Source organism: Bos indicus x Bos taurus, chromosome 24 (genome assembly GCF_003369695.1).
Source record: "Bos indicus x Bos taurus breed Angus x Brahman F1 hybrid chromosome 24, Bos_hybrid_MaternalHap_v2.0, whole genome shotgun sequence".
Classification (NCBI taxonomy): Eukaryota; Metazoa; Chordata; class Mammalia; order Artiodactyla; family Bovidae; genus Bos; species Bos indicus x Bos taurus.
Genome location: NC_040099.1, coordinates 48,519,706 through 48,543,649, shown reverse-complemented (window position 1 = coordinate 48,543,649; position 23,944 = coordinate 48,519,706). Strand labels below are relative to the sequence as shown.

Here is a 23,944-nt window from a genome sequence, read left to right as displayed (position 1 = left end):
TCAGTAAGATGCTGAGGTCCCTGGAGGAAATCGTGGGAGAGAGAGATAGGTACTCTGAATGTTCATCTTCTTGCCCAAGGGAGGGAGCTATATGGCCCAGAAAAAGGGAGCTCTCCACGTGAGGCCATAAAGGGCCCCTGAGCACATGTCAGGAACACAGCATTAGAGTCTGCAGCTAGACGCACAGAGTTCCAGTTTTAAAAATCAGAAAAACATAGATACCATCTCTCCCAAAGAGATCCCCAAACAGATGATCCACAAGAAAAGGTGTAATCATTAATAGCCAGCACAGAGTCCCATAGACAAGTCAGGGCCAGGCCAAATCTACATCCTTTTTCGAAAGGGTTACTACTCTGACAGTCTGATTTCCCTGGTGGCTCAGATGGTAAAGAATCTGCCTGCAATGCAGAAGACCCATGTTCAAACCCTGGGTCAGGAAGATCCCCTGGAGAAGGGAATGGCAACCACTCCTGTATTCTTGCCTGGAGAATTTCATGGACAGAGGAGCCTGGAGTTGCAGAGAGTTGGACACGACTGAGCGACTAACACACACTCACTACTCTGATATACTACAAACACCAAAATTCAGGGAGGGTTTACAGAGGCTTGCCCCATCGCTCCATCCCGGGACCTCCCTTACCCATTAAAAAACTAAAAAAGTTGAGATATAATTCACATACCACAGAATCCCCCCTTTGGAATACATAATCCAGGATTTTTAGTATCTTCCCCAAGTTGCATACCCATCACCATCAATTCCAGATGTCCTGTTCATTTTTATCAGTGACCTAGATGATGTCACAGAGAGCTTGCAAAATCACATCTGATGGCTGACACGAATGCCGTCCCTGGGGGAAAGAGCCTGGCTCCCAGGGAGGGTCTGGGCATGTGGTGGCAAAGGAAGAAGGTGACTGATGAGACTGAAATTGATTGTTGGAGGACCCCACGCCGCAGTCACGCTCAGTCACAGGACAGAGGCAGCAAGAGGGGCCAGGGGCTCTGCTCACCCTGCTGCACCACCTGGGGACCCGGGAGAGGTGGAGTCTGACGGGGGACAGCTTCCCTCCCGCTTCCTGTCCAGCAGAGCATGTGATACCAGCTTGGGATGACCGTGCCATTCTTTCCTTCTTTTCAAATCCGCTTTGCACGTGGAGTAAATGAACCGTTCTGAGACCTCACTTAATGAAACAAATTAATTTGGAGAAAGGCTCTCCTGTCTCCCTGGCCGCAGGGGTATCGTGCGAGGGACCGCTAATGCCTCCATTAGCTGCCCCGCTCTCACTGCTGGGAGGCCAGCTCTGGCGCCTGTGGGGACTGAGGCTTCTGATAGTCTGGGCTGGGCCCTGTCCTAAGCCAGGAGCTCTTTTCCTTCTCAATTGTGGGTAGGGGCTGCTATGGGCTCCAACCCGCCTGGCTCTGTTTCTAGGGAGCTTTGCGAGGGTGGCTTCCGGGGCGGTGGGAATCCCTGCTCCTACACCTGTTTCACTAAGGCCTTCACAGTCCCCTCACCTTAACGGCTTCCCATCTCCCTTTCAAGTCCTCCTTGCGACTGAAAGCTAGTTCAATGCCCACCTCCTCCAGGAAGCATCCCGTAATTACCCGCGCTGAACCCTTTCTTGGAACCTCCTCGAATACGAGGATGCCACATAGTCATGGGCCACGTGCTCGTGGCTTCAGGGGCCCACTGTGCAAGCCCTGCCTCAGGCCCTTGAGAGCAGGGCTTATGGCCAGGCTCTTGTCTGGTTTCTCCCGCGCACAGCCTGGAATCCGAAGCGCTGCTCCATCAATCCCAGCTGAAGAGTTCAAAAGTGCTTCCCTGTGGTGCTGGCTGTGATGTGCGCCCAGGGCTGGGTTCAAGAACAACGCACGCATGCTGGACATGCCATGACAGACAGTCCTCAGCAGTCGGCCCTACAAAAACTGGGGAGGAGAGCCGCCAGTTCAAGGTCAAGGCCGTCCCCATCCGATGACTAGAGCAGACACTGGGATACAAAGACCTGCCTGTCTTCTTCATCTGGGGACAACTCTACAGAGTGTCACCCCAATTTCAGGACTCCTCGTAGAATCAGAACTCTCCACCCAGACGGCACTGCAGCTCACCCACCCCCTCTTGCCCAATCCGCTTCCCTTCCTTCCGGGACCCTAAGGGCACTCCTGAGTCAGCATCCTGCCAGCTCATCTTTGTCCCGGACCCGGGAACACAGACCATGACCTTCATCCTTGGCCTCAGATGCACATTTCTTCAGAAGGAGTTGGGGTGGGGGGTGGGGGGTGCGGAAATGAAGGAAATCCCCCTGGAGGTGAGACCTCACTCAAGGTCAACACCAGCAGCAGGTCAGCGGCATGGCCAGGACTCGGCCCTCTGGTGTTTGCCCCCCCACCCCGCCACCCTGCAGCCTGGGGGCATGGAGCTCCCCAGGACACGAGCCCCCACAGCCCCCGCTTCCATCAGCGGGTGTCTAGGCCCGGTGAGGACACAGCCTCCGGAGGCAGGCTGCTCTTTCAGGGACGCACGAAACAGCCACGTAGCACATTCACATCGTGAGACGCATAATTCTGTCTGAAATCGGCAAACATCTTTAACTCGTTCCCCAAAATAAACAAGCGGTTACCAGTTGCCCGTGTTTTGAGAACATTTTTAAAGGAGAAAACCTTTGAACCGTTCACGAGCTTAACCTTTTCCTTCTGCAAAATGAGGAAAAGACGCCCACGACTCAGTTTCAGACACGGAGGCCCTTGAAGCCGCGCACAGAACGTGGGCACAGAGTCTGCAGATGGCTGCTCCTGGGGGCCCCCTTCCCTGCCCCCTGACAGTGGAGGCAGAGCTCTCAAAATTGATTCCGAGAAGAGAAACAACTGATCCCGGGTGCCCTGCCCCTGGAGGGGATGCAAGGAAACCTCCCTGGGCTCTCAAGCTAACCTGGCACCATGGGGATTTAGGACAGCCCCTCTTGTCCCTCTGCCCCCTCCCCCGGCTTGGCACAGCCCCTCTTGTTCCCCTGCCCCACCCCCGCCGGCTTGGCAGACATCTGCGGTCCACGTCCCCCTTGGGGTGTTTTCTGAGCCTCTCGGATCCCCCTCTGATCTGAAGACCGGGCTGGCGCTAAGACCTTACAAGGATGAGCTTGGTTAAGCTTCCCAGTTAGTGGACCCATTTTAAGGAAGAAAGAGATAACAGTTTTCAAGGTATAAAGAAATTTGCCAAAATCACGGAGGTCGTGAGCAGAAGAGGTGGCATTCACGTCCCACATCTAATTCCAGGGCATGTGCCTCAGACTTGAACAACTGGAGAATAAAAGCAGTCAGGGCCCACTCGAGACTTCAAGGAGCCATGGGGAACTCAGATACAACGACCTAGACTTCCGTCAGGGTTAGGGCTCTAGAGCCCAGTTTAGAAATTCCTGTTTCAGGCTTCGGGGTGAAACACAGAGCCCCCAGGATCCGCAGTCCACCTGGCTGCCGGGTGATTGCAGCTCTCAGACACCAAGCCCAGCTACTCTGCAGTCAGATGGGAGCCCACAGAGCCCCGCAGAGCCTCAGAGACAGAGGGGATGGAGCCGACCACCTCCCTTCATGTGACACTGCAGCCCCACCACCACCCCACCCCAGTTCCGCCTCCACCAGCTCCCTGCTCTTGGCCTTTTCTAGATCACAGGTCCACTGGGGGCTGTGGAGTCAAAAGGGCTGAGAACTGCAGCCAGCACAGGTGAGTTCAGCTTGGCTGCTTCTTAGCTAAACAACCTTGGCTAGTGTCCCTGGCGTCGGTTATTCCATCTGTTAAAAGGGGAAAACAGCGCCTTCTCTCCCTTGCAGCAAAAGGGGAGAGATCAGAGGCCTGTGTGCCTTTGGCCACCAAACCTGATTCTGGTCACCTCCCGCTCTGTCACCCCAGGAACGCAAGCCTCTCTCGGTGTGGCTGACGCCCCACGACCAGGAGGGTTAACCTACAAAAGTGCTAACCATCAAGGTCAGGTATACAGGTTTGGCGCTCATCAAGGCCTTGACTATCCATCAACAGCTGGAAGGTTACGGTTGACCAGATGATATTCTGCAGCCGTCCCTCAAACGTCAGAATCACGCGCTCCACCAAGAAAGGATCGGAAGGCCCCTAGTGCTGGCTGCCTGCTTTCAGACAGTGAGGTCCCGAAACTTTCTGGCTGCCTGCTCTTCTCTTGAAAGTCCCCACCACCTGGGGAGGCCGTGGTGGCCGAGCCTTGTCCTGCACCATATTCCAGATTGCAAATACAGGTGGGGCCCCGCCTGGCACACAGCATGGGCTCCGCGCGCGTCTGCCGCCCTGAATAGCAGAGTCTGAGCCCCTGATGGTCAGGATGTTTGTTCCTTGAGCCCGTCTGTGGTCCAGAGGAACACTCTCTCCTTTCACTTCAGCTGATTTCCTCCGGTTCAGAGCCTGGGAGAGGTGGGGCAGCTGCTCCTCAGCGCTCAGTATAAATCTTCCAAGAGTTTACTGGCATGAACGTTCTCTCCCTGCAGCCTCCTCTCCCCTGGCCCCGGCCGGGGAGCGTCTCCTCACAGGACATACTTTCCATCCCTTTAATCATCTTTATTGCCTTGCTTTGGACCCTGTCCCGGGTCCACATCCTTTGCGAGGTGTGCTGACCTCACCGGGCATTTGTTAACACGAGCTCCGCTCGGCGGAATGCCGGCTTCCCACTGCTTGTACGTCAGGCTCCCCTTCCACATTCCTGGGCCACACTGCTGCTTTCCGGAGGCCTGCACTGTCCAGGGGCTTGGGCTGAGAGGGGTGACCTGGCCCCTGAGCGGAGGTGTGGCTGACGTGGACGTGGACAGCAGCCTGCCCCTGCCTGGGCCCAGGGGGTGACTTCTCCTGTGGAAGCTCGGGGACTCCCTGAAGCTCCACACACATTCTGGGGACCAGGGGGCAGGCGAGGAGTGACACAGAGCCTCTGCCCTTCCTGACCCCTCCTCAGTCCCCATGTGAACCCCATTTCTCCTTTGGAGGTGCTCCCTACCTCTTCCCTCTGAGGGGAACCCAGAAACCAGGAATTAGCTGCACAGCAAAAAGGCAGCACATAGAGAACAACGACTGCACTCTGGTAAGGCCAGGAGCAGGCTGGGTCCAATCTCCCTGCTCTATCTTCCCTTTTGATGCCCCTACACGAAGTGCCTGGTGGGTCTGTGTTCTAAGCCCGGACTGCCTGCCTCCCAGCTGGCTGAACACTCACCGTCCTCTGGGAATGTTTCCATTCCACTAAATCCACCAGCTGATGACATTCCTGGGGACTGGACCTCCATCCACCCCAAGTTGTGGCCACCACCCAGCACCCCTTGTTCAAGGGCCTGTGTGTGTGTGTGTGTGTGTGTGTGTGTGGTGTGTGTGTGTGTGGTGTGTGTGCGGTGTGTGTAGTGTGTGTGTGTGTGTGTGGTGTGTGTAGTGTGTGTGTGTGTGGTGTGTATAGTGTGTGTGTGTGTGGTGTGTGTGTGGGGGTGTGTAGTGTGTATGTGTGGGGGGGGGTGTGTGTGTGTGTGGTGTGTGTAGTGTGTGTGTGGGGGGGTGTGTAGTGTGTGTGTGTGGGGGGGTGTGTTGTGTGCGTGTGTGTGTGTGTGTGGGGTGTGTGTGTGTGTGGTGTGTGTGTGTGTGGTGTGTGTGTGTGTGGTGTGTGTGTGTGGTGTGTGTGTGTGGTGTGTGTGGTGTGTGTGTAGTTGTGTGTGTGGTGTGTGTAGTTGTGTGTGTGGTGTGTGTGGTGTGTGTAGTGTGTGTGTGTGTGGTGTGTGTGTGTGTGTGTGTGGTGTGTGTGTGTGGTGTGTGTGTGTGGTGTGTGTGTGTGGTGTGTGTGTGTGGTGTGTGTGGTGTGTGTGTAGTTGTGTGTGTGGTGTGTGTAGTTGTGTGTGTGGTGTGTGTGGTGTGTGTAGTGTGTGTGTGTGTGGTGTGTGTGTGTGTGTGTGTGGTGTGTGTGTGTGGTGTGTGTGTGTGGTGTGTGTAGTGGGTGTGTGGTGTGTGTGTGGTGTGTGTGTGGTGTGTGTGTGGTGTGTGTGTGTGGTGTGTGTGTGTGGTGTGTGTGGTGTGTGTGTAGTTGTGTGTGTGGTGTGTGTAGTTGTGTGTGTGGTGTGTGTAGTTGTGTGTGTAGTTGTGTGTGTGGTGTGTGTAGTGTGTGTGTGTGTGGTGTGTGTGTGTGTGTGGTGTGTGTGTGTGTGTGTGTGGTGTGTGTGTGGTGTGTGTGTGTGTGTGTGTGTGTCGGGCAAGGGGTGGGGGGGAATCAGGGACCTTGGGCAAACCTTGCCTCCAAGAAGCTGCACAAGAAGAGGTATTTTTAGTTCTCTGAGCAACAAGCTGGCTGGGCTGTTTCTTGGCTCTCTGAGAACAGTCTCTGTTTAGTAAAGGTAAAACCACAAGCTACCGCCTTTATCTAAGAAGAAATCCCCTGTAGAGGAGACACTCTTCAAGCAGAGCCTTCCCCACTGCCTCCCTTCCTTCTTTCCCTCTTTGTCTTCCTCCCTCCCTCATTTTCATCCAGAAATCATTTACGCAGGTTCAAACAAACGAAAAATACTCTAACCCTGCTTTTGCACAAGTGGCCACACATGAAAGAAACGTTCTGCACCTGAACTTTTCCATTCGAAATACACTCTGAAGATCTTTCCTTGTTGGAGAGCCTTTTAGGAAACAAAGTTTCAGCCTCCCAGACGCCCAGCCTCAGTTGTTTGCTCCTATCCAGAGCTACCCCAGGCGCTTTTTTTGGCCCCTTGCTGTCACCCAGTTCTCTGCATCCCAGGGGAGATTCCAATTTCTGCCTTAGTTTAAGACAGCCCCCCCCGCCCTTGACACATCGAGGGCATTCGAGAGAAGCAGCGTGTGCAACTGCTGATCTGTGTGTCGCCGTCACAGCCCGGCCCAGCACAGGCCAGGGACCGGGTGGAGGAGAGACAGAGAGTCCTAGACCTGCAGCTCCAGAGCCTCCTGGAGGCCATGTGTCAAAACACACTCCGGCAGGTCAGAGTCCCCCGAGGACTGCTATTGTGGCTGCCCAGTTGGTGCAAAGAGCTTTCCTCTTCCTCAACTGCAAAACCTGCCCTGGACTCCTGCAGGGATCCAATCCTGGGGCCGCCCCCGACCCTGTAACCAACCCCACTGCAGCCACGTCACCTCTTATTGTATCAGCTAGTGACCAGAAAAGCAAAATGCAGGCCAAGACTGCAGCTACACAAGGGCTGGCAGAGGCAAAGAAAACCCAAAGCTGGCGATCGAGAGTCTCCTACCTTCGGTCATTTCTCCTCCTCCGGAACAGCTTCTTCGTGTGCGCAATCTCCACCTCGTGGGGCATCGGGTGGTAGCCCTGTGTGGTTGGGGGAGGAAGAGGGGCGTCAGTAAATCTGAAAGAGAGCAAAGAACTTCCGGGTCTGAACTAATCTACAACAACATCTACAACAACAAAATGAAACCGAGAGTTTGGAAAGGCTAGGCTCTGACCGCCAAATCCAGATTGAAAAATGGAGAATATTTGAGTCTATGCATTTCCCACCAGGTGATGATGGTGGAATCATAGAACCAAAGAACAGGGGGGTCCCTAGACTTTGTCAAATCCAGCCATTCAAATGAGAACACTCAGGTCAGGAGAGATGGATGAGGGTGTGCAAGGTGTGGCAGAGAATTAGCAAGAGAATCAGACTGGAATCTGATGGTGGACAAGCTAACCCTCTAACATCAGGCCTCCTAACACCAGGGGAATGTGACTATCTTCTCCGAGCTGTGGAGAGGACCAAGGAGGCACAGCCTCCTTGCAAACCCTGAGCCTCATGCAGACGGAATGTGCCAGGATCCAGGTTTCTCCTCATCCTAGTCCAGAAGGCTTCATGCAGTTTTTTTTTTTAAACCAAAGATCCTTGTTACTTATACTCCTGGGGTGCATTTAGGGGAAACATGCAAATAGCTAATATCTTTTTAAATGTTAAATTGTGGAAAATTTTAAGGTTGGTCTTTTGCATATATTGTCATCATGATAACAACTACGTATATATATGTTTACATCAAGGTCGGAGAGAAGTGTTAGTAGCTCAGTCATGTCTGACTCTTTTTGACCCCATGAACTGTAGCCCTCCGGGCTCCTCTGTCCGTGGGATTTTCCAAGCAAGGATACTGGAGTGGGTTGTCATTCCCTTCTCCAGGGCATCTTCCCGACCCAGGGATCGAACCTGGGTCTCCTGCATTGCAGGTGGATTCTTTACCACCTGAGCCACCAATATATTTACACCGAGGCTGGAGAGAAACCCTTTCCTTACCATGCAGGGCTGATGGGAGTAAAATGCCAGGCAGCAGGCAGAATTATTTGCAGAAGGTGAGCTGATAGCCAGCTCTTTTCTTATTACTCCCCTCTCCCCAGGAAAGTGTGTTCTGGTGGGACACAGGAAAGTACTGCCCTTCTATTATGGTCTGGCTGGGGCAGGGTGGGAGGGCTTGAGTGTACCTAAGGCTGGCGGTCTGCAGGGAGGCAGTGGCCTGGCTTGGACCCGGGACATCTGGGCATGGGTCGTGATGCAGAGTGCACAGCCTGAGCGTGGTCCTCATGCTGCCCACAGGGCCCTGGGTGTGCAGGGGTCAGAGGGTGTGACAGGCCCAGTGTGCTAGGGGAGAGTCCAGCGAGCCCCTAGCTGCACTTTATAGACAAGGAGACTGAGGCCCAGACGCTCAATGGGGACAGTGCATGCCACCCTCTGGATTCGGGCTCCACAGTGGAGGGTCCTGGCGGGCTGCCTTCTCTGGGCTTTGCCCCTGACCACAGGGCTGATCAGCCTTGGACTCTGGTAACCCCGTCAGCCTCGAGGTGCTTCCTGGAGCGGGAATGAGGGCGCTGGGGGGACAACAGACTCAGGAGGACACAGGGACCCTGGCCTCTCAGACGCTGGCCCTAAGACACCCGTTGAGTCCAGGGAGCGAACAGCACACTTCAAATTTTATTTAATTTACATTATTTATATCGTCGGTCCCTCCCTCACAGCCTGTCTCTTGCCTCCAACAATCGGCCGAGAAGGCATGAATGAATTCCGGCCGGACAGCCACAATGGGGCCCTGAGACCTGAGGATGTGCTTTGTTTAATGGTTTTCTCAAAGGATATTATTTGCTTTCTTTAATACAAAACACAAACAAGGAAAAACACCAAGTCTTCCCCTCTCATTTCCCCTCTCCCACCCTGACCCAGCCCCGGGCTGGCCCCTTCCCTCCCTCCCAGCCTCAGGTCAGCGCAGGAACACACTGGGCGGGCCCAGCGCAGACAATGGCAGGAAGCCGAGGCTCCTCTCAAGCCGGAGGCCTGGACGAGGAGCTGGGCCCCGGGGCCGGGCTGAGGGAGCTGTCCCGATACTTGGCCTTCCAGGAGCTCACGAGGGGCCAGCCTCCCCTGCCCAGGCTCCAGAGTCCTGGGCTCTGAGCTGCATCCTTGCCTCCCCGCTCCCCACGGCCATAGCAGAGGGGAGCTGCCCTGGTGACCCAGACTCATGGAGTTCCAACTCTCTGCCAGGACTCAGTGTGGCCCGGCGGGGGCAGGCAGGACCACTCAGGGCTTCTAACAAAGCCACTACTCTGACTTCTGTGTTCTTCCATTGCCTCCAAATCACTAATATGAATGTTCAGTTCAGTTCAGTTCAGTTGTCGCTCAGTTGTGTCCGACTCTTTATGACCCCATGGACTGCAGCACACCAGGCTTCCCTGTCCATCATCAACTCCTGGAGCTTGCTCAAACTCATGTCCATTGAGGCGGTGATGCCATCCAACCATCTCATCCTCTGTCGTCCCCTTCTCCTCCTGCCTTCAATCTTTCCCAGCATCTATATAAAATGTCAGAATAGTTAAAAGTCTGGGCTCTGGAGCCACAGTTCTTGATGGCTATGTGACTTTAAACAGGTGACCTAAGCTCTATGTGCCTCAGTTTTCACATCTGTGAAATGGGGATGATAATAATAGCATCTGCCTCCTAGGGTTCTTCTGAGGGTTAACTGTGTTGATAAACATGTAAAGAATGTACAGCAGTGCCTAGGATGCAGCGAACCTCAGTCAGTATCGCTGGTGGTGTCACTGCCATCCTCGCCATCACCATTTCTCCCATCACGCTGACTCTCTCTGCTCAGGGCTGAGCTGAGTGCATCAGGACAAGCAAGGCTGCTCTGCTTCCTGTTCTCAGGCCCCCAGTCCTGGCAGACAGAGTCCAGAGGAGGCAGTTTATGGGGAAGAGAGTGAAGAAAGCTCAGGTTAGGGAAGATGGAGGGAATTAGCAGAGAGTGTGGGGACCAGGCAGCGTGCTAGGAAAGGGTGGAGGAATTCTGCCTGTGTTCTCTTTGGTCTAAAGCTGGTGGATCCCAGTGGGAGACCAGAAATCAGCTGAACAAAGTGACAGAACCAAGCTTTGCACTCCTGAGGTCTTCCTTCCCCAGGAGCACCCCAAGGCCAGTGCTGTAGAGGACTGGCCCCACCCACAAGGCCGCCTGGGCCCCGGCCTACTGGCACCATGGTGAATAAATGAATGAATGCCTGGGGCACCTGTGTAGAACTTTCAAACCGTCCTGTATAAAACGGGGTGCACTGTATTTATACAGGCTTCACTGGAGGACCTTCTTCAATCAGCCCCTTTGTTCTTCAGATTCAAACTGGCAGGGGTACCACGTGACACACACAACCCAATACGCTGCCCACTACCTCCAAAACAAGGGCATCTGGGTGTCAAGAGAGGCGAACACGAGGCCAAAAGAGGAAGAATGAGGGAGACTGTGAGTTTAGCTAAGACCTGCCATCAGATTAGCTGCTGACCCAGGCTAGCCCAAGTTCTTCAAAGCCACTAGTGAGAGATGAGGCTTGTATGTGAATGTTCAAAGCAGCAGTATTCATAACAGCCAAAAATGGAAACAAATCAAATGTCCTTTAACTGATGGCTGCATAGATATGTGATGGCTCCATACAATGGAGTTATTACACAGCCATGAAAAGGAAGGAAATTCTGATACAGACTGCAGCATGGATGAATCTTGAGAACATCATGCTCAGGGAAAGAAGCTAATCACCAAAAATCCCCATATAGTTCAACTTCGTTTTTATGAAATGTCCAGAATTGGCAAATGTGCAAACACAGCAAGTAAATGAGTGTCTTCCAGGGGCTGGGGAGAGGCAGAATGGGAAGTGACTGCCAGTGGGCTCCAGGTTTCCTTGGGGGGTAATGAAAACATTCTGGAATTTGGACAGTTGCATAACCTCATGAATATACTAAAAACCATTCACTCATATTATTTTGAAGGGTGAATTTTATGGCATGTGAATTATATCCTAATTTTTAAAAGGTGGAAAAAATTTTCCAGGTAGAGGGAATAGCAAGTGTTTAAAAAAGAAAGATCCAGCCACAGTGAAAAATGTACCCCCCCCCCACCCACCCATTCAATTAGGAAGCAGCTGCCCTAAAACAGTTCCTACAAAAGGGCTGGAAAGGGTGGTATGTGCAGGACCGGCATCCAGTGACAGGAAGGACCAGTAAGGAACCTGGAGAGCAGCATGAACTGGTGTCCCCAGGCCTGGCCAGGGACAACGGGGCTCTGGCTTTAGACCAGAGATTTCTCCCTGCTCTTTAGATATTAATAGAATGTACCCCTTGAGCGGAGAATGGGAAATTTATCAGGTCAGAATGACCATTTAAGAGTACACAGTAGCCTTTGTTCTATTTCTTTACTCAATAAATTCTTCTATCCCATGCTTCGAAAGAGCCCCAGGTGGACATCAGTCCAGGTATGAGCACCACCCCCACCCAACCCCTGCAAATGAAGAAGAGCCCCAGCAGTCTCTGGATCACCAGCTGGTGTGTGAGTCTGCTCAGCCAGTCAGGCGGGCCTCTGCAGCATTTCCCTGGACCCCCCTGGCCCCTGCTCTCCTCCACCTCTCCGCTTGAGAACCCTTCTCCCTGAGCTCTGAGACCTGGCTGCAGCTCCCCTCTGTCTAACCTCTGAGCACTTTCAATAACTAAGCGGGCCTAGGAGACAAGTAGATTATATAAACCAAGCCTCTCCAGGGAGGAAGGGAAGATAATACTCCTTCTGCATGCAGCTCAAGCAGAGGACACGTGAAACACACACACACACACACACACACACACACACACATTCACTCCCATCCCAGAGGTCAGCACTGGCCTAGGATGTGGCATTGTGGGCACCATGTTACTGCTCGGGTTGCAGAAACCCATTAATGTAAAATCCGCCCATCCCGAGGCAGGCTGAGGCTAAGACCTCACAACCTGGGACAGCAGGTATTTCTGGGGGATTAAGGCAGGTGCAGCAGAGCTGCTGACCCTAGACTGGGAATACAGGGGCCTTGCCCTCAGACGGCAGCTATAAACAAGCATCTTGGGTCTGAGGGTCATGCAAGCATGCTGAGCAAGCCGACACGTATGATGGGTGGCGCTGAGACCAGCTGACTCTGTGATAAGAGTGATGTACGTCCCCCCAGCCACAGCTCCCCTCCCCCATGCCCCACACTCCCCACCCACCCACCCATCCACCCAGCCCATCCATCCATCCACCCATCCACCCACCCACCTACCCATCCATCCATCCACCCATCCACCCACCCACCTACCCATCCATCCATTCACCCATCCACCCACTCACCCATCCATCCACCCACCCTACAAATATCATTGTTTTAGACACTGCAGATACATTAGCAGAAAAGCAATGGGCAAATGCTTGTTCTTACAGAGCACACCTTCTAATGACAGGAGAGAAAGGAAAAACAAGTAAATAGACAATATGATCAATGATGGAAAATCCTATGGAGCAGAACCAGGCAGGATAAAGGGATGAGGGCCGCAGGGGTGGGGGTGGTCAGGGGAGACGCCTCTGTCGCTTGCCAACTACCCATCAGTCCATCAGTCCATCTGGCCATCGTTGGTTCTTCCTCACCGAAGCAGCTCTGAAGGCCAACCACGTGCCAGGCGCATCAGAGGGGAAATAGCAGAACGAAGAGCCCCAGTTCCAGCCCTGGGAGCTCGGGGGAGCGCAGACGCGCAGGCCGCCGCGTGCACGGAGGTCTCTGGCCGCCGTGAGGGGGGAGTGGGCAGCTCTGCCTGGGGCAGGGGCAGGGAGGCCTTCACCCGGGGTGCTCCCTGAGCTGAGTGCTAATGGGTGGACAGGCGCATGATGGAAGAGAAGAAGGTATGTTAGGACCTCAGCCTGCGGGCCAGCAATACCCGCAGCACAGGTGGGTTGTCTAGAACGAGCCGGCACTGCAGGAGGGGGAGGCAGCACCTGGTGTTCCATGGGCTCCCGACCGCAGTGGCGCGCGGTGCCACCTGTACCGTCCTCTTCACCCCTACAGCGGGCAGAATCGGGTGCCCCCAAAAGACCAGCTGGAGTCCCCACGTGGGTACAGACCGTATTTGGAAAACAGGGTCTTCACAAATAGGATGGAGTTAGGATGAGGTCATTCTAAAGATTAAGGTGGGCCCTAAACCCAATGACCCTTACAAGAAGGAATTTAGAGATTGAGACACAAGCTGTGTGAAAATGGGGGTAATGTTTGGAGGGGGGAAGCTCTGAACCGAAAAAAGGGTAAGGATTGTTGGCAGCCACTTGAAGCCAGGAGAGGCAAAAGACGATTCTTCCCGGAGCCTTCCGGGGGCAGCGGGGGGTGGCCCTGCTGACACCCTGACTCCAGAACTGTGAGACTGCAAATGTCTGTTGCATTCAGCCACCCAGCTGATGGTACTGTGTTCCTGCAGCCCTAGGGAACGAATCCACCTGGCCCTCCTGTCCCAATCCTACACAGCCACCCAGGCAGGCGTCCACAGCTCAGGGCCTGCCCGATGGCCTCCTCTCCCGCGCTCTCAGCATCCCCAGGTTCTCCTTTGAGATCCTGTTTGACACGGGAGGTCCCTGAGTCTATCTGATTCTCCCTGGTAAGCAAGCGCTACTGATCCCACGCGGTGCTATTCTGGAAACTTCACGGGGTGTTCCTGTGGTGGGATGCCAGGCTCCTCGCCAGACACTTTCAGTCTGGGTGGGGGGCAGTCTTCCAGCCCCCTATCAAACCAACAGCTCAGTCTGCTGCCCAGGTTTCAACCTTCACAACATATCCTGATCTCTTTGAAATGACAGATGCAAAATTCCTACAGGACAGGCAGCATGTGACCTGGCTCTGGGATGATGCTTCCTGGCCGGGCCCCACCCTCCAGGTTAGTTTACCTGGAGGGACCAGGAGACAGGAGGGAAAAAGGGAGACACCTTGAGTGCAGGAGACCTGAGGCTGCAAGTTTCTTTGCTCCCTGGCCACCTGGTGGTGCCCTGGACCCGGGTCCCGGCTGGGAGGCTGCCAGACGAGCCCCCTAATCCTAAACCTCACCCCCAGGTGAGTTCAAAGGGCGAGGACCCATCTGGCTCTTGGACCAAGTGCACGAAGCCCTGGAAGGGTTCCGGGCTCAGGTAGTATTAATTAAGTATCTGTTGAAGAAGAGAAGGGAAGGAAAAGTGGGTGGGAGCCTCAAGCTGGTTGAGCCTCTACTGAGCAAGGTCTCTGAACGGAAATACCAAGAGGAGTGGTGGGGCAAGCACACAGCACACCTCTCCACCTCTTGGGCCCCGAGGCAGGGCTCCGGGACGGTGCCTCACCCAGGGCTGAGATTCCAAAGTCAGCCAGGGCGGGGGGCCAGGCCCCGCACACCCCCTTCACCCTTGCTGCACCCGCGACTTCTGAGACGACCTGACCACGGCTCCATCGGTAGGCCTCTGTCCCCCACCTCTCCAGGGGAGCTCGCCCTGACCCTGGCCCTCTCTCCACGGGCTGGTGGGTGCGGGCCCCCGGTCACTGCTCTGCCTGGTTCCCCTTCAGTCTTGCGGGATGAGGTTTTGAAGGGCCACACAGAGCTCAGTCCCACGGCCGGAAGCTTCACGGAACTCCAGGTCCACTTTCTCCTCAAAGGAGACTTTCCTGATATTCCTGTGACCTGTGACCTCTGACCACTAACCACCCCCCGGACCTGGGTCTGATAGAAATCATCCAGACCTATTCTCACGGATCTGTTGTCTCTCTCACACACTAGCTCTTTGCAAAGGGAAAGTGCATAACACAGAGACAAGAGAGCTTCTTCCCGCCGCGTGAGGATCCCACCCCGACTGTGGGGCCTGCCCCAGCCCTGCCCGACTGGACAGGCCTTCAGGGGGAGCTGGTGCAGCTGGGACATGCGGGGTTGGAAAGCAAGGCTGAGGATCCTGGCCCAGGCCACGGGGCGGCGAGAGGCTCCACGTGCAACACTATTCAAAGCCATCCTCAAGGTGACTCCAGCCAGAAATACATACAGGGTGACAGGACTCCACTGCCAGGACATGCAGAACATGGTTCTTTCCTACACGTTGGCTGCCTTTCCTAGCACACCGCAGTGTCCTGAGAGGTCAGCCCTGTGGCCCCAGACCCGCCCTCTCCAGACACCTGCCCACTTGGTTATCCATCTCTCCTGGATAACTGAATCTCCATCCTGGCCTCTTGGAAACCACAGCCCCCTCCTCTTCTTCCCGAGGTTGAGTATCAGTCCCACTTGTCACTCCCGAGAATGCTTTGAAACGCCTGGAAACTAACGGCTTCCTCCTCTCCAGAAAATTCCAGATGACCCGGAGTGGAGGGTGCCATGGACAGCAACCCAGAAGAACTGGATGTTGGTTCTGCTGCAGCCACTGGGTGAGCCCAGGGAGCTGGAGCCCCAAGGAGGCAGGACAGGCTCAGGCCAAGCCAGCTGGGCTCCGCAGGCCCTCCGTCTCCAGCCCAACATGGGGAGACATCCCGAAGGCAAACAGTACAAAGGAAATGGAGCACTTGGCAACTTAAGGGGCCATAAAAATACCAAGTACAGCTCCCCTGACAATGAGTTTGTCTCAACAGTGGAGCCTTCCTCTTGCTGGGGTCATGTTTTTTTTCATAGCTTCTAAGAAGCTATCTTACCAAGCTCCACGTGGGCAGGATGTGTGGGTCACGTCCAAGCTGAAACAAACAGGTAATGTTTCTAAAATTCCTGGAATCTCCAGGCTGCACAGCTATTCAGAGCAGCTGACCTGTTTCAGAAAAAAAGGTGGGGGTCGGGCAGGCTAACTCATGTCTCAGTTCGTGATCTTCTAATTTTTCTTTTAATTTATTTGTTTTAATCAGCAGAGACCCTTTTAAGAACAATACCTCAGCTGGAGTCCCAATATGAAAACACAGATAAAGGTCAACAGGGCAGAGGTGCAGAGATTGCCTCTGAGCGATCAACGCTCACCCCCTGCCTCTGGCCGCCCCCCATTTGCACCCTGAACTGTAAACCTACCCTTCACCCACTCTGAAAGACTGGATGTTGGCTCCACAAGACCTGGACATTGTTCCAGAAAAGGAGCGTAAGCAAAGCTCTCTGGTCAGGGTTTAGTGGGGTCTGTGCACACGTGCTTGCAAAGTGGCTTCAGTCGTGTCCGACTCTGTGAGACCCCATGGACTGTAGCCCACCACGCTCCTCTGTGCATGGGGATTCTCCAGAATACTGGAGTAGGTTGCCATGACCTCCTCCAGAGGATCTTCCCAGCCCAGGGATCAAACCCAGGTCTCTTCATGTCTCCTGCACTGGCAGCTGGGATCTTTAGCACTGGCGCCCCGGGAAGCCCAGCGGGGTCTACTGCACATGAATATTCTGCCTGTGGAGAGGTCTTTGGGGTATGGACCCTCAGCATTCATCCAGCAGGCGGGGGTTTGAGCCTGTACAGGGGTGCGGTTACAGAAGGTCAGGTTGCTGGAACGTGGCCTTCCTTAGATGTCCTGAGCTAACAAAACCCATCCCTCCTTTTTCCTTCAAGTTGGGTTTCTCACTGTAACAGCCTCGTAACTTGACTAGTAAACCCCACAGAGCCTTTAGGCAACCCGGGTTCCAGCACGGCTGCCTGACTGGGATACCCGTGGGCAGTGATCTCACCCAGCCCTCTGCTCCTTCTCGTGAAAAATGAGGATGAAAATATTTGCTCTTCCTACCTCCTGCGTCACGTATCTTTAAATATATTTTGAGTTGGGATCTGTTACGTGTGACCAGAAGAGTCCTAAATAGTTCAGATGATGCAACTTTAGGTGTTGCTCCAGCTGATCTTAGTATATCCATGAAGTCCAGCAAAGTAAACATGCGGGTCCCTGACCCTCCCGTGGCCAGCCACGCCAGGAAGGGTCCCCTGGGCAACACCAAATACAAATGACATGGGCTTGATAATTTCTGAGCGAACAGAAAAAATAGATGAGAATGTTGATGCCAAAGACAGGACCTCAAGCTAACAGAAAAATGATAGGGAATTGTGTCTGTGTTATGCGGTATAAAATGTAAAGGAAACAATTACTAAAGTCCTGCTTTTTCAACCATGATCAGTTTCCCATTTGCAACCAAGGTACTCCTGTGATGGGTGTGTGTGTGTGTGTGTGTGTGTGTGTGTGTGTACATGCATGACTGCACAGGGAGGGCTGTTGGATGGTGATTATAACCCTCTCTGAGTTGAAGACCATGTGAGACCCAGTGGCTCAGGATCTCATCCAAGTGACAAGCCCAGGACCAAGAGTCTAGAAGCAATCCTAGCTGCATCCCCCACCACCATCCCCCCTCCAGGGCTCCTGTTGATGCAGCGACAGCCACATGAGCATGGAGCTGGCAGCCAGATGCTCCCCACATCCTTGATAAGTGGTTTTTACTGGGGGTCCTGGAAGTGCTGCTAACCTGAAAGGGCAATAGCTCCCTGCTGCTGCAGACCAGAGGCAGGAAGGTGCTCTAGAAACACACCAGGTGCAAGTGATCATGGGAAAGACACAGGGTCTGCTCTGCAGCCTCTGGGAAAGTTGCCTGGGCACCTTTGGACATAAGTGGCCTGAATTCTGGTCTCTAACTGGATGGTGCATCCATGACAGAGATAAGACCCAAACCCTGGAAAAGCCCATAAAGCTTCCCCATTCATCATTGTTGGACAACTAGCATCTATTATATATTTCCTCCTCATCCTAGTACTAATACCAGTAACTTAAACTCAAGAGAAGACCAAGTGATACTCACGCTCTGGTCTCTGAGGGCAAGTGATAGTCTTTGTCAGGGAGGAAAGCTGTGAGTAGTTTTATGTCCTTGGGGAGGCTGAAAAAGCATCTTGGGAACTGAGGCAACAACGGATTCTGGAGAAGGAGTGAGAACTCTACAACACAAGATACCCACCACGTTCGGTGAGCACACGGCACGTCACAGACAGGGAAAACCCAGACTCCTCCTGTGTCCCAAAGAAGTCCCGGGCCACCGGGAGCACAGATACACAAGCAGAGTTACTAGTCCAGACCCAGGGGAGTCACAGAGACACCCATGGGGCAAGGAACCGGTAGAGGAAGGAAGGGATGCCCAAGACTACCCTTCGAGTTACTGGAAGGCTCTGAAGTTAACAGAAGCAGAACCAGAAAGGCAAAGGCCCCAGCGGAAGCTACGAGGAGGAATATCTTAATGGCTTTGTTCTGGCCTCTCCTGAAAGTACTCTGGCGTGGCTCATTTTATAAGTGGGCAGTGGTCAGAATACAGTAAGAGTGAGGGCCTCGGTGGGTCATGGAAGGGGCCTTTGCCCCAAACACCTCTGCCGGAGACGCTGAGATCCTGAGGCGAGTTCCACTGTGCAGGGAGCGTCTTCAAGGCCACCTGTGAGCAAATGGTTCGTCGTTCTGCATCCGCAGTGCTGGGCCAAAGCTGGCTGGTCTGGTGACATGGGGAACGGGACAGGAGACTGTGACAAAGGAGCACTCAGGAGCAGCGGGGTGGCTGTCCCAGGGTTTGCAGAGCCAGTCTCAGGTGCTTTAAGCAACAGATTCGGGGCTATCAGGCAGACATCGGAGTCAATCGGTTTGGCTTTAAATACCATCACTGCCACCTACTGTGGGAGCCTGGCTAGATCCCCACCCTCCTGAGGGCTTCTATTTTCCTCTTCTATGAAAAAGTAGTATTTCAGAGGACTAGCAAGAGGATAAAAGGAGATCATCTGACGTATAAGGATAGGCGTAAGGATAAGGATACCATTGCTTCATGGCACATAGATGGGGAAACAATGGAAACAGTGAGAGGCTATTTTCTTGGGCCCCAAAATCAATGCATTGGTAAGTGCAGTCATAAAATTAAAAGACACTTGCTCCTTGGAAGAAAAGTTATGATCAACCTAGACAGCATATTAAAAAGCAGAGACATTATTTTGCCAACAAAGGTCTGTCTAGTCCAAGCTATGGTTTTTCCAGTAGTCCTATATGGATGTGAGACTTGGACTATAAAGAAAGCTGAGCACTGAAGAATTGATGCTTTTGAACTGTGGTGTTGGAGAAGACTCTTGAGGGTCCCTTGGACTGCAAGGAGATCCAACCAGTGAATCCTAAAGGAAATAAGTCCTGAATATTCACTAGAAGGACTGATGCTGAAGCTGAGACTCCAATACTTTGGCCACCTGATGCGAAGAGCTGAGTCATTGGAAAAGACCCTGATGCTGGCAAAGATTGAAGGCAGGAGGAGAAGGGGATGACAGAGGGTGAGATGGTTGGATGGCATTACTGACTCTATGGACATGAGTTTGAGTAAGCTCTGGGAGTTGGTGATAGACAGGGAAGCCTGGCACGCTGCAGTCCATGGGGTCGCAAAGAGTCGAACGCAACTGAGTGACTGAACTGAACCATAGGATAGGCAGCACCAGCAGTTTCCCAACTGCGCTCCCATCCTCTGCACACCCCCATGGCCCTCCTCCTTTTTAGGGCAAAGTCTGAAATTCCAGGCTGGGGAGCACCCCATGTGCACACAGAGACCCTGCCCTGAGACTTCCTGACTTTCCATCCACACCCGTTTAGAGCCCGCAGGGAAGCCGCAGGCCAAACCCCAAGTAACGCCATCCTAGAACGAGGTCACTCTGTGTCCACCAGCCAGCCACGACCTGAGCTCCCAGGCTGCGTTCAGAAGAGGCTGAGCCACTGGCATAAACACCCACCCCTGCCCTACAGCACAGACACTAACACCCAGGGGAATTAACTCGTGTGGTCACACAGCACATCGGACACTCTCTTCTTAACACTCCAGCCAGGTGTCTGAACAGACTAGGTAGCTGCTAGCAAGCTTGCTTCTCTAGCCACCCTGCCAACTTTCAGGGGCTCAGGGGCCATGCTGCCTTCACTTCCACAGGCCCCACACTGGCTTAGACATCACAGTCTTCCATGACTGCTTGTTGGATGAAAAGTTAAGATGACCGACAGCCCTGAATGGACCAGAGCTGGGCCACCTGCATTCTATCTATCACCAACAGGTGGTCGCCAATAGACAGGTGGCCCATGGGCACAGGACCCATAAGCTGCGGCTGTCGACCAGGCACGAGTTCCCGTGCTGCAAGAAGCCAGGATGCTCCCTTGCCTCACTGGTCCTTGATCTGTAAGCACAAGGCCCAGTGCTCAGCAACTCCCCTGTGGTTAGTGGAAATGGAAAAGGTATTGAAGACGTGGATTGCCCAATCCTTGGTTACACCGCAGGCTCTCTGAAGACCACGGTTACTGTTCCTTGGCCGGCCTGCCCTGAAATGATGGCACTGTGGGTGCTCAAGGCCCACGGATCGGTCCCACAGGCACCTAGGTTGTGACAGCTGTCTCACTGCTGCCAACTCCAGCAGCAGGCCAGAGGCAGGGCCAGCCAGGCGGGAGGGGGCTTGCTTCCCCTCGCTGAGCCTCAGGCCCCTGTGCTCTAAAATGGAGAGCCTAAACCTACGTCCTTCGTGAGGATTAAATGAGATGCTGGGAGTCAAAGGAGATGAAATACAGAGAAACATCTGGCCAGTCCTGCCACACAAGTTTACTGGACTCAAGTGGGGGTGTGCCTGTGCCCAGCCTAGCCCAGAGACAGCAGGGCCCGAGTGACCCTGAGGTCCTCAGAGCTGAGGCCAGACAGGCTGAGAGGGGTCAGTCCCACCAGCGGAGGACTGCGATCTGCAGGGATCACACACTGCAGAGAGTCCAGGAGTCCCAGTCTGCTACGGCAGGGGGATGACTGGGTGGCAGGCTCCAAGGAGGCAGACCTGGTTTCCTTAAGAGACTCAAAACAAAGCTTCTCCTGCCCAAGGCAGTTGTGAGAGAGGCTGGCCCAAACTGCGTGGGAGGCAGGCACTGATGGGTGGGCGGGGGCGGGGGGGTGTTCCCCGGTCAGTGGCCACTCCTGGGTGTGGCCACTGCTTTTTGCTCTGGATTTGTGCTCTTTGCCTGGTGTGAAAGCACAGGGGTGAAGGGGAGTTTGGGATGACAGCCACACCCACAGCCCAGGCACAGCCGAGGGGACTCCAGGGGAGACCTCGGGGCCCGATGTTCCGTGTCAGAGCCTTTAGTTTCATGTCCAAAATAGCATCTTACATGTTGCAGAGATGCAACAAGAATCTTCCACTTGTCTGATGACGCAAATGGTTGGGGGTGGGGACGTGAAAGGTAGAACAGGTGTGGGAGACAGCTCAGACTCGAGAGAGACCCTGCCTTTACACTCTTCAGCTCAGCTCAGCCGCTCAGTCGTGGCCGACTCTTTGCGACCCCATGAATTGCAGCACGCCAGGCCTCCCTGTCCATCACCAACTCCAGAGTTCACTCAAACTCATGTCCATTGAGTCGGTGATGCCATCTAGCCATCTCATCCTCTGTCGTCCCCTTCTCCTCCTGCCCCCAATCCCTCCCAGCATCAGGGTCTTTCCCAATGAGTCAACGCTTCGCATGACGTGGCCAAAGTATTGGAGTTTCAGCTTTAGCATCAGTCCTTCCAATGAACACCCAGGACTGATCTCCTTCAGAATGGACTGGTTGGATTTCCTTGCAGTCCAAGGGACTCTCAGAGTCTTCTCCAATACCACAGTTCAAAAGCATCAATTCTTCGGTGCTCAGCTTTCTTCACAGTCCAACTCTCACATCCATACATGACCACTGGAAAAACCACAGCCTTGACTAGATGGACCTTTGTTGGCAAAGTAATGTCTCTGCTTTTCAATATGCTATCTAGGTTGGTCATAACTTTACACTCCTTAGCTGTTGGCAACTGGCTCTACTGGCTATCTCCAAGGCCAGCTCCAGGCAGCAAGAAGATAAAGGAAGAGATGGGGAGATGGGCAAGGCGAGGGCATCCTTGGGCTAGAGTCTCATGTGGATGAGCTGGGCCAACAATGAGGGGAAGTGAGCCTGCGAAGTCTTTCCTTCCCCTCCAGTCCTGCCCGAGAAATATGCTCCCTTCCACTGAGTGAGCAATTCCGTTTTCCTGGATGGTATTCAAAAAGTCTTCTTACCATAGAAGGAACTAAATTATATCTGCCAGGATCTCGAGCTACGATCATGATAATAACAGTGTCTATCACTTACGGAGGCAGGCAGGGTTCCGAGTTTCCCATGTATTAACTAATTTAAACCTCACCAGAACCTTGAGAGGGAGATGCTATTATTATCCATTCTCTACAGGAGAGGAAAAGGGGGCTGGGAGGATAGATTAAGCAGATTTAACAGCAGATCTAATGAAAAACAGCGAGTGTGTGGTGGGTGAAGCTGGGACATTAACTCAGAGGCCTGGGATGGATCCGTAACAGAATGCCCGTTAGAGCCACAGATCTGAGACCCAGAGCCAACCAAGCAGGAGCTGATCCAGAACTTCAGGGCTGCAGACCCCCAGGTGCCACCCCAGTGGACTGTGCACAGCGACATCACAGAGCGGGCACTCAGCAAGCACTGGCTAACGGAAGGAGAACACGAACAAGCAGGGTTTTCAACGAGCCATGGAAGGGGCTGGCCCACGAGTGGCTTTCCCTGGATTCACTCTGCAGACCATCACCGCATGGGAAAGTGAAAGTGAAAGTCGCTCAGTCGTGTCCAGCTCTTTGTGACCCCACGGACTATGCAGCTACACAGTCCATGGAATGCTCCAGGCCAGAATACTGGAGTGGGTAGCTTTTCCCTTCTCCAGGGGATCTTCCCAACCCAGGGATCGAACCTTGGTCTCCCACATTGCAGGCAGATTCTTTACCAGCCGAGCCACCAGGGAAGCCCAAGAATAATGGGGTGGATAGCCTGTTCCTTCTCCAGCATATCTTCCTGACCCAGGAATTGAACCGGGGTCTCTTGCATTGCAGGTGGATTCTTTACCAGCTGAGCTATCAGAGAAGCCCCCATCATAGCATAAATTCACAGGGTTGTTGTTAGTGGGCTCTTGCTTCTTCCCTCTCCCTCCTTCCACATTAAGTCACTAACAGCAAAGCTGCCACGCTAAGTATTAATATGATCGGTATCGTGCAAAAATAATGGACCTCCCTAATGGTGTGCCATCAAAAATGATAAAGTCTAAGGAACACGGTCTTACCGAGGTTCCTAATTAAGAAAGATGGGAAAACAGCAGATAGAAACGAGTTCCTAAAAATCTGCTGGCATGCAAAAATTTTTCTGTATAGAATTGTGCTTTCACTATCTTAGGAAATTCTAAGTCCTATGGCAAATACCTTCGGTAAAAGAAATAATTGCCTCCAACTTATTAATTTTTTAAGTGAATACTTTAAGGACACGGGTTATACCTCTCTCTGACTACAGGAAATGGACCATTTCAGAAATTCAATTACTTGTTCCATTCCCAGAAAGCAGGGCTGACCTTTTGTTGTGTGGATGTGGGCCATTAAGGGTTCCCTGCCACATAAAAGAGTCTTTATGGGCTGTCTTAAATTGGGTGGCCACTGGTTTCGGCTGGCTCACCAGGCACCAGCAGTTCTGATGACCTAGTTGGTATCTCTTTCCCTCTGAGCCTCTGGAGCAGACAGCGATTTGACCTACTTTCAGGGGCACAGTGGTGGCTGCAGAAGGAAGGAGGGTAACGCGAGCCTGGACACAGGACTCTGCAGCGAGGGCTCTGGTCAAGCACAGGTCTCATCCCCTTCCTCCCTCCATCTACAGAGCTCCTG

The 23,944-nt window shown here is 53.4% G+C and overlaps 1 protein-coding gene across 5 annotated transcripts in view; it reads right to left on the bottom strand.

Annotated features, from left to right (window-relative positions):
* Positions 1-23,944, bottom strand: part of CTIF (cap binding complex dependent translation initiation factor) — a 324,670-nt gene that overhangs the window by 140,482 nt on the left and 160,244 nt on the right. For all 5 annotated transcript variants that reach the window (XM_027526349.1, XM_027526350.1, XM_027526346.1 and 2 more), the window contains one exon: positions 7,240-7,316. In XM_027526349.1, coding sequence (XP_027382150.1) covers positions 7,240-7,316 — 77 coding nt within the window. The remainder of the gene's footprint in view (positions 1-7,239; positions 7,317-23,944) is intronic.